A 20,576-nucleotide genomic window follows, 5' to 3' on the forward strand; every position below is an offset into this window, starting at 1 on the left:
AGACAATGACATGTTACATTAGTACATCATACAAGACTTAAAACAGGTCACATCCATATAAATACATCTTCCATATAAATACATTTAGTTGGAGTTTATCTATAATAAATTGATAATGGGCAGTTTATTAAACATGCAGCATTTTTAGGAAACACTGAGTGATTTAGCACATACTACATGTGACACATCCTGCTGGCCAGATTGCTGTGAAAATGATAAAGGTCTGTGTATCTTTTTGTTGCTGCTATGTTGATCATCCGACTCTTGCTGTTTCTCTTTGGCTGTTTAAGAACTTGTGTTGTGAGTTTCATGACTTTCTCACATCCCTTTTTTCTGTTTCAGGGTTTCATCGCAATGAGGATATGAAGGCTATTGATGTGCTGCCCATCCTCAAGGAGAAAGTCGCCTTTCTCTCAGGTCAGAGTTTTTCAAAATCAAAATGTTTTATGTTCTAAAATGTAGAAATCTGTTTCAAAATAGCAATTAGGACAACTCTTTTTGAATATGCTAGAAGCCATCATTGTTAATGATAATAATCTTAAGTTTAGAACTTTTCCCTGTCCAAAAAAAAACATTTTCCCTCCCCTTGTAGTTCTGTGTCATTGATGTGTTTCTATTAATGGAGACAACTGCATGAAAAAAAGTGAAGTCATCATTATTCATACAATATTTTCTCTTCTCTTTCCTTATTAAATGTCAACCAATCAAAAATAGACCTATTTTAAGTTATACTATTTATCAGAATAACAAAAATAACTAAAAGACTTTGTGACTTTGGTGCTTGAAAGACATGATAGTTTCAACTTGGAAATGTCACAGCATGGCAGCTTTGGTACCATTTAGTTGAATATTCCAATTTCCCTCATCATAATTGCTGGTTATTTATGTGCACTCATTTATTTCTCTGAACTGTTTCTGAGTCATCATGGTTCTGACCTGACCTTTCCCTCATTAGTGTTAACTGCACAGGCATTGCCATAATCGTAAGTGAGTTTGAGAGAGTATTTTTCTGTGTGTGCACTCATAGTCAGTGCTGTTTGTTACTGCAACGTTAACTGAAAAGCTATTACCAGTCCTGTCATCATGAGGCTAATTTGACCCCTGACTCTTCAATTTGACTCATTATAGTCATGATTAACTGCCGACATATTCGCAGATACTACCCATACGAATTAGCTTCTGTCATGTCAGGAAACTACTGCACTCATTTTATAATCTAGATTCACATGCTCCTACTTCCATTTAAGATCAACATGTTTAAAGTAAAGCCATTTTCTTCAGTTCAGTCAGTTTAGTTATTTTGGGGTGAAATTTTTGTCTGGAATTTACTTTATGCTCCAGATGTCTGGGTTTTCTAGCTCCTCCACTTTTCCTCCAAAACTCCATAGATGTGCAGGTTAGGTGAATCTCAAACACTAAATTAGCCTTGAGGTTGGAATATGAGTGTGAATATTTCAATATGTGTTACCCTTTGATGGACGCGACCAGCCACTCTCTCTGGCCTAATGCATGTGTGGATAGGGTTATAGAGGGATGGAGCCAATCCCAGCATGCATCAGTGAAAAAGCAGGGGAAAATATTGCAGAGGCTGCTAGTCCATGACATTGGTAAAAGTACACAGTCAGAGAATCCAGCATAGAGGGAAAAGTCTTCTCTCACCAGTATCTTGAATTAACTTTGCTACAGTCATGCCACAGTGTGTATGATTGTCTACGTAGCAAGTAAAGGTTATTCAATGACCCCTTTGTTATTTGATTACTACGTACAGGTGGCAGAGACAGACGCGGAGGTCCCGTTCTCACTTTTCCAGCACGTAGCAACCATGACAGAATACGACCCGAAGACCTGCGCAGACTCATAGCCTACCTAGCTACTATTCCCAGGTATGAAATGCACATACATACTTGTACTTTCAGTGCTATGCTATGTGGATATTTGCTAACACTTCTATTGCACATGCACTCACTGGTTTGAGACCCTCTTTTTGATCCTAGATTAACTTGAAACAGACTCTAATGCAGACACACTCGCACAACTCATCACTTTCTTTGTCAGACTTTTCCACCTTGCTTGGATTTTAAAAAAAACAATAACAAAAACAGTGAAGCATTGCCTGAGGCGACTAAGAGCTGGGATGGTTTTGTTTTGGATTCTCTGTGAAGATTCATCCCCCTGCATCCTCTTTTCTCCCTTTCATTTCCTCCTAACTGAGTAAGGAGAAAAGGTACTAATCCTTAATGTAGGTTACCATTCATCCCTATTTTGTTATTATCCCCTTGCCAACAGTGCATTGGTGACCATGTCTGGTTAGAGTGGGTCAGTTCTTATTCAACACAAAAATCTGTTGGCTTGTCTTTCCTGTTTCCCCATGTGCTTTGTTGTCATTTGGGCTAGAGTCTAAAAACTGCTGCAGGAAGCGTGAAGCCACAGGATGTTTTTGCAGAGTTGTGCTCTGCTGTGCTCTGTAGTTCTGTGCGCTGTGATCTTTAAGCCTAAAAGCACCTTTCCCTCACATTTAACACATAGCTACCAGCTGATCTGTTTGGAGTCAGTTGTGATTAGCTTAGACGGTAGCTTGCCCTCCTCTGTTCTGCTCCTGTTTTGCAGGTCTGGTGCTTTAAAGTCTTTTTCACAGTGGAGTTTGGGATTTGTCTCGAGGCGAGAGACTGTTTGGATCAGTAACTAAAATGGGGACCAGTTTTTTTTCTGGGCTCCTTGAGAAGGTTCTGCATGATCGGGAATACTCAATTCATGCATATATTTCAGAAGCTAGTATTATGCAAATGATCAAGAATGACTGTTAGGATCATAACTTTATTTTCTATCTTTTATCTATCCTCGCACATTGCAGATAGTTTGCAATTCTGTATTTAAGCTATTATAACATCAAACTGTTAGTCAGACAGTAACTCCTGTAACAAAACTTTGTCACATCTTTTCAAAAGTGCATAGGGGGTCAGATAAAGTATAAATGATTCTAATTGGTAGGCTGCATGGATTTTGGCGTGGTGCTATGCAAAGTCTTAAGCTTTTCTTAGTTTGTCATACTAGTTGATGTTAAGTTTGGAGAGTATGATGTTAATGTTGACAATGTATTTTTCTTGGCGCAGGCTAGCTACACAGGTGCACATATTGCCAAATCCAGATGTTCTGGTTGTTCTTCTTCCTTCTCTTATAGTATGCATTAGAAGTTTAGTCAGTATTTTGTGATTTACACTTAAAGTATTTGCTGGCATAGATGTCTGTGACTCAAGACAAACTGTTTGCAGTTCATGTCCAGGCTTGACACATTTGACATATTTTTGTTATTTTCTTATTCTATTTTTATTTGTTCATTGATTGAATTTTATTGAAATTTATTTGAATTTATTATCTTTGATGCTTTGGCAATATTGTTTATCTGACATTCATGCCAATAAAGCTTACTAAATTGACCCCCATGCCTCCAAAAGGCTCAACTCTGTGTTAAGAGGTGAAGGTGAGACTAGAGAGGATAAAAGATCTGTCAGATCTGGTCCAGTTTCTGGCTGAAAAGAAATCAAATGTCACCTACCGAAAAGGAGGTCAGCCTCCCTCCCTCTCTCTCTCTTTCTCTCTCTAGTTCTCTCTCTGTAGTTCTCTCTGTAGTTCTCTCTCTCTAGTTCTCTCTCTCTCTTTTTCTCTTACTCTCTCTGGTTATCTCTCTCTCTCTCTGGTTATCTCTCTCTCTCTCCCTCTCTCCCTCTCTCTCTCCCTCTCTCTCTCTTTCTCTCTCTCTCTCTCTCTCTCTCTCTCCCTCTATCTCTCTCTCCCTCTCTCTCTCCCTCTCTCTCTCTCTCCACTCTGTTTTTATCTACTCATTTGGCTGCCGATCTGTTTTCAGAGAGTGAGGTCAGAGTGAGTTAGAGCAGGAGGGCCTGCGTCTGTTTCTGTCTCCTTGCTAGACACATTCAGATTAAAGCCTTTAACACTGAGAAACAACCTTTTATGGACTTATACAGCAGCAGGACTCCTGGTAAGCAGCAGTGGAAATTTCAACGCTTGAATGTTTTAACTATTTTTTTCCCTCCCCTGCTGTTGTTGAGATGTGCATGGGAGCTTTTCATTTAAATCTCTTTTCATTCCATCTATTCTTCATCGATACAACAGCTTTACAAGGCTGATTTTTTTAAATAACTGTTTTTGTTCTGCTTTGCAGTGTCTTTCTTTCTCCTATGTGGGCAATGTTAATGACATGAATTCAAAGTTTGACATTGTTTCTTTTAGCTCTTTCAATTTGGTTTCTACAACTCAAATCTACCACATCTGATTGATTTTGTTCTTTTGTTGTCACTCTTTTTTGTTTATTTTTTACATATTAATATTATAAAATTGTTGAAATATAACCTTCTTGTGTGTTAATTTGCTTTTTATCATGGGATCTGACCTCTTTATTCATGTTTCCTGCAGTGAGGAGGTGGCCAGACATGGCTTCACAGTCATTGTGGACATGCGTGGTTCTAAGTGGGACAGCATCAAGCCTCTGCTAAAGATCCTTCAGGAGTCTTTCCCTTCGTGTATCCACGTCGCCCTCATCATCAAGCCGGACAACTTCTGGCAGAAGCAGAGGACCAACTTTGGCAGCTCCAAGTTTGAATTTGAGGTGGGTGATACTACATATTTGTTTCCTCACTTTGCTAGCCTGGAGTTGTGAGTATTGAATGTGAACAATTAGCATCATAGTTTTGTTTTGTGTTAGCTGTATGGATCATTTTCTAGTTTCCAAGAAGAAGTTCTCTTTACATGAGTATATTTAATTATGAACAATTTGTTGAAAGCTATTAGAGTTCTGGGTAGTTTAGCATAGCCATTGGTCCTAATTTATCAGCTCTAATTGCACTGCTGCTCAGTGACAGTGGCACTATTCTGTCCCGTGTGGGCATGTGGTGCTGGTATATTTAGTTCTGACCCAGTTACTATGGAAACAGGATATATAGGACATGTTGAACCACTTCTACCAACAGTAGTGAGTTAGGTTTAGACAAGCCAGTCAGTCATAATGATGATCAGGAGGTCACTGATTTGAGACAGGTAGGAAAGTTCTAGATAGGGGAAAACAAGATGTGGTGTCCTCTTCCTCATTGAGTACTGTTGGGTGTTCACAACTGCTGCTCAATACTCAATGACTGATGATGTTTTTACTGTGCAGCTTCCTGCTGCTAATATGTATGCAGCTTCACACCACCTGCAGCTACTTCTAGAAGTGGCACTTAGATTGTTTGCAGTTTAAATGTTGCTTAAAAACTTAACTTTTTATAGCATGTATACAGGATAGTACTCAGTCTTCTCATACCACAATGAGAGGGATTCATTCATAATTACAATTTGTTTTATTAAATACATGTAGATGTTGTCAACATATAGTTTAGCTTCTATTTAAATTTTAAACAAAATCTGCAATAAACTGACACCAGCCTGACATCTGATCATTTATTGTATGTTTTTGTTGTGTTTCCTTTACTTTACTGAACCTCAGCAGTTTCTGTTTTTACTTCTCAGGAGTTCATTTCCGTGTATTTCCATCTTATTAATAATAACATAAATGCTGCTTAAAATGTCTGGAATGTTTTTTTTTGACCAACCCACCTATCTAAACACTAGTGAACAATGTTCAACCACTGACTCTGCACATTTTTTCCCCAGTATTTAGCTTTAGTGGTGGGAAATATTTTGACAAGTTAACATTAGTTTGGAAAACATTAATGATAATGACTATGATGATTAAATTAATATCTGTTTCCCTTTCTCTGCCTGCATTCTACCACTGTTTTATACTTTCCTTTCATTTTCTAATCCCCACATACACACATATGGCAACACCAGACGGTGATGGTCTCCTTAGAGGGTTTATCCAAGATAGTGGATCCATCCCAGCTGACAGCTGACTTCGAGGGCAGCTTAGAGTACAACCATGATGACTGGATTGAGGTTAGGCTGCTTTTTGTTCATTATCAACTGAAATTCAGTAGTCTTTACATTTTGAACAATTTAAATCACTTTCAAACAACCATTTCAGGTGCGGCTCTCATTTGAGACCTTTGCCAGTGATGCAGCGCGGTCTCTGGCACGCCTCGAGGAGCTCCAGGAAACCTTGTCCCAGCGTGATCTCCCGCGGGACCTGGAGGGGGCTCGGCGGCTCATGGAAGAACATGCAGCTCTGAAGAAAAGAGCCACTAAAGCATCAGTTGAGGAGCTGGATACGCAGGGACGAAGGCTTTTACAAAGGCTACAATCACAAACTGCAGGAGTTGGGAGTAGCTGTGAAAGTGGAGGGTATGGTAATCGTAGTGGTGGAGCCAGTGGAGATTCCAATGAGCACCATCATGGGTTCCATACGCATGCGGACGCACACAACCTGGTGGCTAAAGTGACAAGTTTGCTGGATAAGCTTCATGGAACACGCCAGAATCTGCAGCAGTTGTGGCACATGAGAAAGTTGAAGCTGGACCAGTGTTTCCAGCTGCGTCTGTTTGAGCAGGACGCAGAAAAGGTCAGATTGCTATTTTATTCTATTACATTACATGATGATTGAAGCCATGTATGAACCAGGTTAATTACTTCCTGACTTCCTCTTCAACTTTTTGCCTCATGGTGATCCTACATTACTATGCACCAATGCTGTAGTTTATTTCTTGATACATGCAGGTATTTAGACCACACAGAAGCTAATCTAATGTGTGAGCATGCATATATGCATGCATGCAAGTCTTAGCCAAGTATTTGAAAACATTACATTAATCCAGACATTTAAGTCCCCAGATCAACTTTCATCCCCATTTAGGCCAGATTAGTGAGGTTGTGTATGTATATAGTGGTAGAAGCTTAACAGATGAGGTGCATTGGTATTGATACTACTGGCCAGCATAGACAAAATCCTAATGATTTAAATTCTCATGTTCTTGGCTGCCTGTGCATTGGAACTTTATTTTATATTTTTTACAATTTAAAATAGCTTAATGTAAGTTTTTTCATGTAGTTTCAGTTTCTTTGCAATTGGTCTGAAGCTTTGTTTTATATCTTTGTCAAATAATATCAGAACTATGTGTATGCTGTATTAGAATTGGAGTGAATAAATGTGCGTGAGTGTATGTGCAGCTGGTAAATGTAGCTATATAAACCATACAGAGCTGGAGGCAAATGCAGAGGCCTGTTATGGGAAGTGTGAGAGCTGTAATTAAAGACACCTTTCTATGTGCCAAGCATGTAAAGAGAGCGGGACATATAGAGAGAACACACAGCCACATAACTGAAGGGTACAGCTCAGTGGAGACACACACACACACACACACACAGATAAACACACGCACCAGGAACTTGCTCTTTTGTTCCTACTTATTATAGAGGAGCTCGAAGATGACTCCAGACGTCAGTGCAGCAGTGAGTGATGAAAGGTTTTGGTTAATTACAAAGACAAAACAACAGGCCCTCTTTCATTCTCATTGCTGTTGCTGTGAGTAAACATGAGATGGAAAGACCCAATTCATTTGTAGTTCATTCTGTAAAAGTAACTGTGTTTTCTTCCCCTCTTCTGTGTGCAGATGTTCGACTGGATCATGCACAACAAGGGGCTTTTCCTCACCAGCTACACAGAGATTGGAGGGAACCACCAGCATGCTGTTGAGCTGCAGACCCAGCACAACCACTTTGCAATGAACTGCATGGTAAGATGCTGTCTTTGTCTCTGCTGTGCACACGCATATATATATATATATATATACACACACACACACATGCACAAACACACACGCAAAGTGATGGTGCAATCATGACCTATCATCATTACTGTCATTCACAGCAACAGGGCACGGCCACCCACCCCTGTACAACTACCTCACACACAGTCACCCCTTCCTTTTCACTGCCTTTATCCCAAACCATTCCTCTCCCTTGGGCTGCGACTTGCTGTGGACTGATATTTTGCTACCCCTCGCTCATATTATTCAGCTGTTTTCCACTCTGCTCCAACTCTGCCCCGCTTTGTCATCTCTTATCACACTGCTGTTTCCATAATTGACCCATATTGCCTCCCTGCCCCTCCCATAGCTTTGTACTGCCCTCTGCTGCCCTGCTTCACACCCCCTGCCCTCCTCTGCCTCAGTGTAGTCTGTGAAGCTCTGCTGCTGACTAGTAAGTGTAAGCTGAGGACATATTGTTTTGACTCTGCAGTCTAAGAGTGTTCTGCTCTGCTGTTCTCATCAAAAACTTTAACCCCTCATGGACTTGCTCACTACAAAATGGTCAATCCTTGACCCTTTCCACTTGTTTTTGTGTTTCTTTCACCTGCCACTAGCTGTATTCTACCCCAGCCTTGCTTTACATTGTCACTTTTTTCACAATGTGACTGGTGTTAGAAACTATGCACAGGGAGCTGTGTCAATATAAAGGCAGATTGGGCAGCTTCAGCGTCCACCCAAAGTCAGTTGTGTAAACACTGCGGGCTGAGATGAACCAAAAACTCCTGAGACAACAGTAGTAGAAGGGACAGATGGAACGGCAGTGTAAACTCACACATACAGTATATGTACAACATACACAAACAAACATTCGGCTACATCCAGGGTGACCACTGACCCTCCACCCATTCTTCCACAGGAAGCAACATTTCCCTTTCCTGCTGCCTGTGTGGCTGAATGGAAATTTGTCAGGGTTGATGAACAATATGTGTGAGCGTGTGTGTTTATTTGCATTCATTTCTAAAATGTGAAAATGGACGTGATAATGAAAATAAGGTGAAACAACAAGATGACTAGTGTTTGCCATTTTCCACAGGTGTTTGATCATGTAACAGCATTATTGGTATTAAAGCTTTGTGGCTGCATCAGCATTGGTTTTGCAGTATTGTACCAGGGATCTCTGCTAGACATGACAATTCTTATGAGATTCATCATCTCATAATGTCATAATAGGACCAAATGGTGCTAATAAATACACTATGTGTCATGCAAAATACGATACATTAAGTTATGTTACTGTTATGCCCTCTATGGGAGGCATGAGTTTCTGTACTCTGTTAACAGATGAATATCTGAGTTTTATATCACAACCATTATACACACAGTGAGACATTTTTGTAGGTGTTTGGCTGCTATGTTGTAAATGTGCTGGTGAACCAATAATAACTTATTTGGTGAGAAAGGTATTAAACTAGAGAATCAATTATTTGACTGCTGATTAGCACAACTGAAAATCCTATTCTAATTGTAGAGTAAAATGCTATGTTTTAACTTTATTTTGAGTAATAACTGAACTGATCTTTCCAAATTAACAATGTTAAATATATGAACATATAGCTAATTACCAAAACAATCATCAATATTTGTTTGGAAAATTGTTAAAATTTTAATAGAAAATGATTTATATTTCTCGTGCAATATATTGAGGATGTATGCACATGAATTGGTTAACCTTTTACCAACAACTCAGAGCATGTAATATATGTACTAATATAAGTACTCTCATGATCATGAAATTATGCAGTTCTCTTTTTTTCCACACTATGTATAGTTATAAGGTAAAGCCTGCTACACTTTAAAGTTGTGTTATCACAAATGAGGATTTACAGACAGTTAAAGTCATAGTAACACTAAGCAGTCCACTGTGTAACAGAACACACAGAAAACTAAGCAGAAGATAATATGATTTTACAGTATGCTGTGTTTTGTATATTTACTGTATTTATATTATTTGAATTTGAGTATGTACCCAGTTGGGTTTGATTGCTTCATTCCTGGTCGCATTGATCGGAGAGCATCTGATAGAGATGAATTTGTTTTTTTTTGTTCTTCTGAGTCAGGGCTTGATTCACAGTATCATCAATCATTTTTTCCCTCTTAAATCAAGATCAAGTGTATGTTCATAGAAATTGTCATTATCTGACCATTTGTGAGAGCATTCATTGTCATATATTCATAGTTTCACTGTCTGTTGCCACAGGCCCCTCCATCGCTGAAATGTGTTCTATGTGCATAAAATAACTTGTAAGGAGGAGACTTAGAGAACAAAGCAGTGTCTCGGTCTCCTACCAACATACCCTTAGAAACTTTTTTTTAAATATCTTGCACCATAAATAAAAAATGATTAGACCACAAATGGAACAAAATGAAATGCAATATAAATAGAATAGCACGCCTATATTATTACATATAAAGTCCATAGAAGCAATGACCAAACTTTAATGTACCTTGTTAGGAAATTGGTAACAGCAAATAGTGACAAATCACAATTATTAACAAAAATGCTGAATATATATACAGTGTATATACAAGTGATTTTATCATGCCAACATATAAAGTAGATCAAAATTGAAAACACTTGAAGAGTCCTGAAAGCATGGACAAATGAATTCAGTTAAAAGTAGTGTGTGAAGGACAATACTCGCATATCATTACTGAAGCCCATGAGACCATTGCTGCATTTTTAAGTCATTTGTTTGAAAGCAGCAAGCTCACCAGCTGTTTGCTAACACGAACAATTCCCTACATAGTCAACATGAACCTGAGCAATAGCATGGTCGACAAGGAGCAGTAAATTCAGATAAGCTAACTTCTTCAGTTGATTAAGGGATGTTTTTTTAGGATACCATAGTAAATAAATGTATTTGTATTACATCAAATTTGAATTTCATGGCTTGGAATGAATTAAGTGCACTAGGCAGCAAAAACAGAGTAACTTGGGTCACATCTCTCTCCATCATCTGTTTGCAAGTCATTTGTGGATAGCTCGTCTTGTTCCGCGCTTCATTCACAAAGTAAATACTACTGTGGCCTCGTGTTTTCCCACTTTGTAGATTGATTGGTTTTTCTCTCAGCAGTGTTGTCCTCCTCATTCCTCTTTCTCTCTCTTTGACTGTCTGGCTTTCTTTGTTTTTCTCCGTCTACGACTCTTAAGACTTGCCCCTTGTTCTCATCAGGTTCAAATTAGGCCCTCTCCCTGTCTTTTTGCTACCCCCCTTTTCCATCCATCAGTTTTGAATTAAGCCTTTACCACCCACTGTGTTTGAGTTATTTAATCTAATTCATAATGTCCTACAGATGGCTCAAAAGGCCTTTAGGTATATTGGTTGTGACTTGGTAACTCCTTTCTGCCCGTATTCCCATCTTTATATGTGTGTGTGTGTGTGCATGTGTGCTTATGGATGAGTGTATGTTCTCCAGGAGGACTTTTTGAGCATGTGTCCTTTCCAAAAAAATGTCCACAGTTTTCTTTAGTATAAAATAAGATCCATGTATAGCTTATAGTTTCTCCTGTGATATAAGATGTGTTTCTTTGTTAAATGCATAATAGGATTACAGTAGTTCCTCTGTGCACTGCTGTTCTATTGTGTATCAAACTTACCTACTGCTGTGTATTTGAGAGCTGTTGGACTCACTTGATTACTCCTGTGAGCCACACTTCTAAGCACACCACTGCCTCTTTTTTCTTCAATCCAACAGCAGACTTAATCTAGTTCTGTTGATGTCCCATTTTCAGGATCTTCATGGATTTTGGACAGTGGGTAATGTCTGCTTGTTTCACATGCAAAGCCTCCCACAAGCAAAGATAAAGCTATTTAAAACAGTTTCTAAATTCTTATATCAGAGAAAGGCATAATCAAATATCATATCAAGCCTTGCAGGTTATACAAAACACGGTACCAATCAAATGACTGTAGCTTTGATGAAAACTCATAATTTGAGTTGCAAGAATCACTTTTCCCAAGACCCTGCTTGTGTTTGAGGGTTGTAGCTGGTGTTTGGTTCATCTTTCCTTCCCTTTGTGATTGAAAGCAAACTAAGAATCATAATAGGCTCCAGGAGCGGTAATTAAATAGAATAATAACAGGCTGTTAACACAGTTGTTAATTAGCGTTTACTGATCCGTGCCTATCTACACAAAACAGCTTGGAGCCCATATATTAAAAAATACTGAAAGATTAAGTGGCAAATGGGTTTCTTTTCATTATTCACGTGGGGGTATGTCTCCCAAGTGAATGACTTTTTAATGTCCACAAGATATTGTGTGTGTGTGTGTGTGTGTAACCCTAACCCACTCCTCAAGTTATGAGGACTGGCCTTCCTTAGGGGGACAAAAAGCAAGTCTTCTTAATGTAAATCATTCATTAGAAATTAATGTAAGTCCATATAATGTCCTCCAAAGTGATGGAAGCACAACTGTGTGTGTGTGCTCTGTCAAAGGCTACTTTTGGGGACAAAATTCAAACTTAGGACCTGTTAATTGGGGACGGCTTCTGCAAATGGGGACAAAAGTCATGTCCCCAATTGGGAAAATGGTGATTTTTGGGTCAGTGGTTAAGGTAAGGTAAGGGTTAGGCAGGTAGTGGTGATGGTTAGGCTAAGGTTAAGATTAGGGTATGTCTCCGGAAAATGAATGTCTATGTAATGTCCCCAAAAGTGACCACGGTCTGAATTTTGTGGGTGTGTTGTCTATTGTATGTTGGAGGGGGAGGGGTAGTGTATGACAAGGCTGAATGTATTGACTTTCATTTCCTCTGATATTACTCACTGTGTGCATGAATGTAATTGTGGTCACCACAGTATATTTCACAAACACACTTTGATTGCTTGGCAGACATACAGCCAATCTTGGCTGTTTGAAAACATTGTTGAAGCTTCATGCATCATGGCACCCAAAATGAAACCATAACAATACTTCACCTGGCAGGCTGGTAATTTACTTTAGCAAGATACCTAACTATTAACATTATACTATTGGAGTGCCTTGGAAGCTGAGTGGTTAAGGCCCATGCCACATAAAGGCAGCGCCCGTAGTTTGATTCCAGCAAGGGACCTTTGCTGCTGGTCATTCCCCTTTCTCTCCCTGTTTCCTGTCAGCCTCTATGCCACCCACTGTCAAATAAAGGCAAAAAAAAAGCCCAAAAGCAAATCTTAAAACGAAACAAAAAACTTCACACTTATTATTTACAATTTTTAAATAATGACACAAAATGAATGATTTTTGTGTGTTTTAATATGTGCTTTCTCGTCTTCTTGTCTCTCCTTAAACACAGAATGTGTATGTGAACATCAATCGGATTATGTCAGTGGGGAACCGGCTCCTGGAGTCAGGCCACTACGCCTCCCAGCAGATCCAACAGATTTCAAGTCAGCTGGAGCAGGAGTGGAAGGCTTTCGCTGCAGCCCTGGACGAACGCAGCACCCTGCTGGAGATGTCTGCCAGTTTCCACCAGAAAGCAGACCAGGTACAGAAACACAAAGAACAAAGATCTGGCATACAAGTGCTACAAGTTACAGTAGAGTTTCCTTTGCAGTTTATATTTACAAAAACACATTTACATATTCACATACAGTACAAACACCCCACATGTGCATTTTTGGCCAAACTAAACACACTTTTGGCAGCTTTACTGGAATGTACAAAAATCTGCATATGTTGATGTTACACTCTTACATGCAAACATACTTGAAATTAGAGGTGGAATGTATTAAATTTATCAGAATGTTAGAGGCTGGCCAGACTGCCATTTGCGTTGTCCTGAATTGTTTAGTATCCAAACCTTTTCATAGTTTTATGTGCAGAACAGAACAAGAATATGAATAGAAGATAAATAACCTTACATTATTACATAAGACTTATTATTTGCTGAGTGGCTCATTCTCTCTGTAGTCTTTAATGCTCAAGACTATTGATTTTTTTGTTGTTAGTATACAGTAGTGTCCAAAAGGCTAACTTTTAGATCAACTGTATCTGACCAGAGCAGTGTTATGAACATGAGATAGACTGTCATCCCCTTCCTTTCACAGAATAATCACTTTTCTGTCATTATTTTAACAAAGGTTTGTCTTTGTTGAACTTTGAGTCATTATTTTTCTGTCATTGGTTTACACTCCAACTATCGCTGGGGAGCAAAACTGTCTGACCTGTTCATATGAGCAGGGACTGTGTTAGTAATAATATGCAGTGTTGGTATGCAAATTCTGTGTGTGGTAAAATATGAGCTAACATATTACTTGTAATATATGTGACAGTGCCATCACAGATACCAGATGATAAATACTGACTATGCTGTAAAATACACAGTTTGGACAGAGAACCGGCAGCCCAAACACATAGACGAGGCATTTAAATCATGTGTATAACATAACACTTGAGTCATGATAACACTGTATGTTTATGTATGTGAGTCTATGTCTGTGTATGTATTCCCATGTGTCCACGTTGTTGTACAATAACTGTATTGTATGTGTTCTCTCCTCAGTACATGAGTAAAGTTGAGCCGTGGTGTAAGGCATGTGGTGAAGGAGAGCTGCCATCTGAACTCCAAGATCTAGAAGACACAATCCACCATCACCAGGGACTATATGAGCACATTACCACTGCGTACTCTGAGGTCAGTACACACATTCAAATACAAGCATGCATGCACACAACAATGGCCATGTAAAACAGACACATGCAGTACATGCAAATAGTAATAACAACTCGGTAGAATGCAAAATAGGACAGATGATTATCCACATCATTTAGTCTAAATTTACACACATGCCTGAAGCAACAATCAACTCTCAATTCATTCATCATGTGACCATGCTTTGCCTTTAAAACAACAACAGTTGTTCTTGATACATCTGCACACAGTTTTTCAATTTTTTTAGAAGATAAGTTGTTCCAAGCATTTTCCCAGAGCTCTTCTGTGGATTTAGGCATCTCAGTTGCTTCTTGGCTCTTCAAGTAATCCTAGACTGACTCCATGATATTGAAATCGGGGCTCTGTGGGGGCCATACCATCTGTTACAGTACTGCTTGTTCTTCTTGTCACTGGAGATAGTTCTGTGTGACTCTTTATGATTGGCTGTATGTTTGGGCTCATTGTTATGCTGCATAATAAATTTGAAACTAATCAGATGTCATCCCTTCACCTTCTCTGTGTCACACAAACACTCAGCGGTTCAGACTTATTGGACCAAAGTACAGATTTACACTCTTCTGATGTCTATTTCATGTGTTTCAGTTGGGTTTTTTTGCAGCAATTCGACCATAAAGGCCTGGTTCATGCATGGATGTGAACTCTAATCTGAGATGCTATTAATTTGTTATTTTTGACTGGTAACTCTAATGAACTTTTGGTCCTTTTTCTTTATGAGAGCCAGTTTCATCGTAGCGTTTGATGGTTTTTGCAATTGTACTACAAAAGAACTTAAGTTTGTCTGAAAGTAATGGTGGACTGTAGTTTCTTTTTCCTTAGTTTAACAGTTCTTGCCATAATATAGATTACTACAGTAGTTGAATATAGCTATATGCTGTGTACGCACACTACTTCAACATAACACAACTGATGGTTTCAAACACATTAAGAAAGCAAAAAAATACCAGGGAGCGCAGATAGTCGAGTGGTTAGAGCGCATGCCACTGGCTGGAGGTCCTTTGCTGCATGTCACACCCCCCTCTCTCTCCCATGTTTCCTGACTTCTGAATAAAGTTGTCTATGTCAAAAAAAATCAAAAAAAAAAAAAGAAAGCAAACAAATTCCATGTGAAATTTTTGATGAATTTTTTAACGTTTTCTCAAACTACATGTCACCTTTAACAGGTAAGCCAGGATGGAAAGTCTCTTTTGGACAAACTGCAGCGACCTTTGACTCCAGGAAGTGCAGATTCATTGATGGCATCAGCTAACTACTCCAAGGCTGTGCACCATGTCCTGGACATCATCCATGAGGTGCTGCATCACCAGCGGCAGCTGGAGAACATCTGGCAGCATCGCAAAGTTCGCCTGCACCAACGTCTGCAGCTGTGTGTTTTTCAGCAGGATGTACAGCAAGTAAGAGACACATGCAAACATACAGAGCAAAATCCAATTACAACACGTGCATACTATGGGCATACATAGGCACAAACACACACACATAGACACATAACGACTATACTAGAGATGAATGATGAGATGTATGTCTCAGTTAGGTACCCTACATATGAAAGCTCTTTGTAACTCATCCATTAAGTAAGTAAATAAAAAAGTAAGCAAAGCACAACCAATGCATGGACCTGCTCATCCATTTTTCTTCATTTTGATGCTTTTGAATGAATAAAACTTAATTTTACTATTGCATTTATAGTTGATACTATATTTAAAAGCAGACGTGGAATTGCTGTTAAGACATTTTTTTCATCTCTGTAACTTCATATTTTTATATATATATCAATAGAAATGGGTAAACAATTCTATAATACAAACATTAGGCATATTGAACATATACTGAAATTCTGATGATCCATTAAAAACAGTTTTTTGGAAGAATATTGAGTTGGTATTTCATTACTGGATAAAAATGGGTGCGGTATTAACAATATAAAATAATCAGCTCTAGCTTCTTCAAAGCCATCTTTTATTTCCTCCTGGGTTTTCAGATTGAAAGTCTATATATCTGTGTGACTGTTTGGATGGCAGGGCTCTTAGATCAAAACTACTGAGTTGGTGTATAGTGTCTCCTCTGCATCTCTACCCTTTGGGCATGAACTCTTCTGTCTATCTGCCTCCTCCCTCCTTCCTTTTCTGTCTCTGCCATACTGTATCTCTGAGCTTCTGTCTTTCCCTTTTTCCATCCTCTCTTTCATCACCCATTTCTCTTGGTAGTGGTTTCCATGGTGATGCAGTTTACTGCCACATAAAGTGTTAAGGGCATTGTGCACATGTTCATATGTGTTTGTCCCATCAAAATATTCTCTCAGAGACCTTGAATATCATGAAAATCTCTTTTATTACACCGCATAGAAACAGATGGAGTATAGCCATCTGTTTAATAGATAATAAGGTAATTATGTACAAAGATTTATAGTTAATCTCATCCACAGTGGAAATGTTGACACTTTGCACTGCTCTGGATTTCCTATTAAGCAAAACCTAATTGTCCACACTTGTGTAATTTAAACATGACAGACTGCAGATGGAGAAAAAAGAGTAAAGAAAGAGGGGAAGAGCAGGGAGAGAGAGGAGCAAGACCGAGGAGTGTGTGTGTGTGTTGTGGGAGAGAGAGGCAACATCCATGGATTACTGTAACTGTGATATGATTTGAACAGGGCTGTACCAGTCCATTGCACCCCCTACTGGTTACAAGTTATACTGTCTTCTCAACATATGGTTACTATGTGAGAAATGGTTGTGTGTATTTAAACTGAATACATATACTGTATTTGTGTGTGTGTGTGTGTGTGTGTGTGTGTGTGTGTGTGTGTGTGTGTGTGTGTGTGTGTGTGTGTGTGTGTGTGTGTGTGTGTGTGTGTGTGTGTGTGTGTGTGTGTGTGTGTGTGTGTGTGTGTGTGTGTGTTTCAAGGTGCTGGACTGGATAGAAAATCACGGCGAGGCCTTCCTCAGTAAACACACTGGTGTTGGAAAGTCTTTACACAGAGCCAGAGCTCTGCAGAAGAGACATGAAGACTTTGAGGAGGTTGCACAGGTGAGCTTTTTAAAGTAATGCATTTGATAAAAGATAAGAAGTTCAAAGTATTTAATAAAATGATCTAAATGTCACAATGATCTATTATCCTACACCAATACAAAACTAACAGCAGCTGAGCTCTCCGAAATTGAAGAACAGTTACCCCCGACAATTAAATATGTGGGATACTGTAATGTAATTTTAATGTTTCAGAACACCTACACCAATGCTGACAAGTTGCTAGAGGCAGCAGAACAACTGGCCCAGACTGGAGAATGTGACCCAGAAGAGATTTACCAGGCTGCACACCAGCTAGAAGATCGCATCCAGGACTTTGTGCGACGTGTAGAGCAGCGTAAAGTCCTGCTGGACATGTCTGTTGCCTTTCACACACATGTCAAAGAGGTGTGTATTTCTCTCCTCTCTTCTACTCTTCACTCTAATTAGCTTTATCTGCCACATCGACTTGACTTGTCTGTTATGCCTAAAGCTAAACCCAGTGCCAGTTATACTTTATGAACACTGAAGCCAAGAAGACCGAGACAGAGACATATGGAATTGTTGGTCACTCTCCAGCCTCATATCTTCTGTCCACCATCTGCAGCTGACTCTGTTATAAGTCAAGTTATCATTAGTCATTTTTAGTTGCTGCCTCTCACACTTTATGGTCACATGACAAAAAAAGGGAAATTCCTTATGTCATGACTTTTACAATGACAATTTTGGGTGGGTCGCACTCCAGTACACATGACTCAACCAACTAAATATATCATGTTGATGCAGCGCCACCTAAAGGTGAAACGCCATCCGATTTGCAAGCTTGTGTTCAATAATTATGGCAGTTTATGTCAATTCTGGCCACAGATATGTCACAGTCATCCAGATATATTAAGATGCACAGGGAAAGAATTGTACTTATATATGATATAACTTTGGGATTATAAACAAAAATGTCCTTTCTATATCTGAAACAATCATTACCAAAAATGTTCTTTTAAAATCATTGCCTGCATAGTGACAGAGACGTGTGTGTACGTGTGTGTGTGTGTGTGTGTACATGTGTGTATAAATCTGCATCATTCCTCGAAAAATGCTGCTGAACATGTTTTAGCCAAAGTCATTATGTTCTCCTTGTGCAAACATCTGTGCTTTTCTTTCCTTCTGTTATGCGCTTGTGTACAAATTAAAGACAATCTGCCTTCTCCTTCACTGTGGTAATGACAGTCATGCCTTTAACTCTCCTTAATACAGTGCTTGTTACGGAATTTGACTCATTGTGTCAAAATTTTACACACAAGCCAAATAAAGCACATCACTTAGAGATAAAAATCTAATTTCTATGTCAAAGTGAAACTCTGCAATCAAACCCTAACGATCCTTTTTTCAAAATGGCATCTTTGCAACTAAATGATACACACATCCACCATTTAAATTACTCTTTTAAAGCAGCAAAAACACACAGACTTACTTTATATAAAACACAGCTATCTTTAGTACATTGTATATCTTTATGTTTTCATCTTACAGACTTCTGTGGAAGATTGTTCCAGTAAATCTACTACTTTTTTTTTTTTTTTTTTTTGCTATTGGTTTTAAAAAAACATAAAGAAAAGTAATCAATACACTATGCTACTATAAACTCACAGAAACAAAAATAATGCACTGGAAAATTACAGTGCATTGGTAAAGCAAAAATATCGTTTAAAGGGATGTGGTGGATGGTTTATGGTTTCCGCCTTCTGTTAGGGTCTGGCCACATCACCTCATCCACATCACAAGCAATGTCATCCCTGGCCAGGCAACAGGAAAAATACGCCTGTATGCCACATCCAACCCTGGACTGACCCCATCTCAGTGTTTCTACATGAATCTTCTACTTGCAGAAGAGGCAAGTGGGCATGTGGTTGGCGGTTATACACTGTCCAACGCCAAGCCAAAAAGTATTCCTTATTCAGATTGAGAAATGGAGAGTGATGAGGCAAGTATACAACTGTGAAGTTATTGCGGTGGTGAATCAGTCCCAGACCAGGACAACCTGGTGGAAACTAACTCATTATCCCAGATGACAACAAACCTGGACCAATCTGGTCCATCCTGTATAACTGCATTATGTAGTTCAATAATATATAGTTCCCAATTTCAGGTATGTTCTGCATTTTGAATAGAAGTGTTTTCCAAGATATTTCATTCTTCAAGGAAGGAAAGCATTGTTACAAAAGTTAAGGTTTTGATTTTCTCTAAGCATTTACTTTCAATGTGTAAGCAATTGGCAAAAAGCTGTTAGCTAATTTCCTAAAAAATAAATAAAGAACACACAAACTATATTGGCAGTCAAATCCAACACTGTCCCTGTACATAGTGTGTATACAATGCTAATAAATGCCAGACTCCTGATTGCTCTCACCATGTTATGTTAATATGAAAGTCATACATTACGCATCTTTAACTGTAAAATTAACCTCTTCACACTGACAGAGCACTGTGCTCTGCATGTGTTAACACTACATCCTGTTTACATAGACTCACAGAGACAGACAGAGCCACAGTGTTATTAATGAAGCTAGTCTTTAATGTCCATATGGACTAATCTCCTTCATCCCATCTGTCAGCTCACACTGGTGCAGGTCAATGTGTGTGTGTGTGTGTGTGTGTGTGTGTGTGTGTGTGTGTGTGTATATGTGTATGTGTGTGTGTGTGTGTGTGTGTGTGTGTGTGTGTGTGTGTGTCTCCCTCCACGTGTACATGTTCTCTTGTGTGTATGACTGTACAAGTGAATGTTTCCATGTTTCCAACTCTCATGCCCATCACATCTCCTATTTCTGTTGAAGCCTTTGGATGCAATCCAGCATGTTGCAAGGCAACAAACAGTTCACTGTGGACACAGAGCTTGAACTACATTGAAAAGAGGAGGAAATACATCTGCACTGATATTCATGATGTACACAGATAAAAGGCGTTGGCTCTTAATATTTTCTAATATTGTCAATAAATCTAAATTAGATAAAAGAACAGTGGACATGTCTACATGACAAAAGGGGCTATGACTCAGAGTGACTCAGTACCAATCTGCAGATGAAAGCCAAGACTGCCTCCACCAAACACTTAAAATCAAGACTAGTCTAGTTTAAAAAAGAAAGGAAAAGAAAAAAAGAAAAAAAATTAATTG

The 20,576-nt window shown here is 38.9% G+C and overlaps 1 protein-coding gene across 1 annotated transcript in view; it reads left to right on the plus strand.

Annotated features, from left to right (window-relative positions):
- Positions 1-347: 347 nt before the first annotated feature.
- Positions 348-20,576, plus strand: part of triob (trio Rho guanine nucleotide exchange factor b) — a 65,102-nt gene continuing 44,873 nt past the window's right edge. Inside the window, 11 exon segments of the mRNA XM_053327433.1 lie at positions 348-417; positions 1,769-1,883; positions 4,429-4,621; positions 5,842-5,946; positions 6,035-6,508; positions 7,557-7,679; positions 13,025-13,216; positions 14,234-14,365; positions 15,565-15,795; positions 17,306-17,428; positions 17,624-17,815. Of these exon segments, the coding sequence (XP_053183408.1) occupies positions 363-417; positions 1,769-1,883; positions 4,429-4,621; positions 5,842-5,946; positions 6,035-6,508; positions 7,557-7,679; positions 13,025-13,216; positions 14,234-14,365; positions 15,565-15,795; positions 17,306-17,428; positions 17,624-17,815 (1,935 nt within the window). The 5' untranslated portion in view covers positions 348-362.

The sequence above is a fragment of the Scomber japonicus genome, chromosome 10 (genome assembly GCF_027409825.1).
Source record: "Scomber japonicus isolate fScoJap1 chromosome 10, fScoJap1.pri, whole genome shotgun sequence".
NCBI lineage: Eukaryota > Metazoa > Chordata > Actinopteri > Scombriformes > Scombridae > Scomber > Scomber japonicus.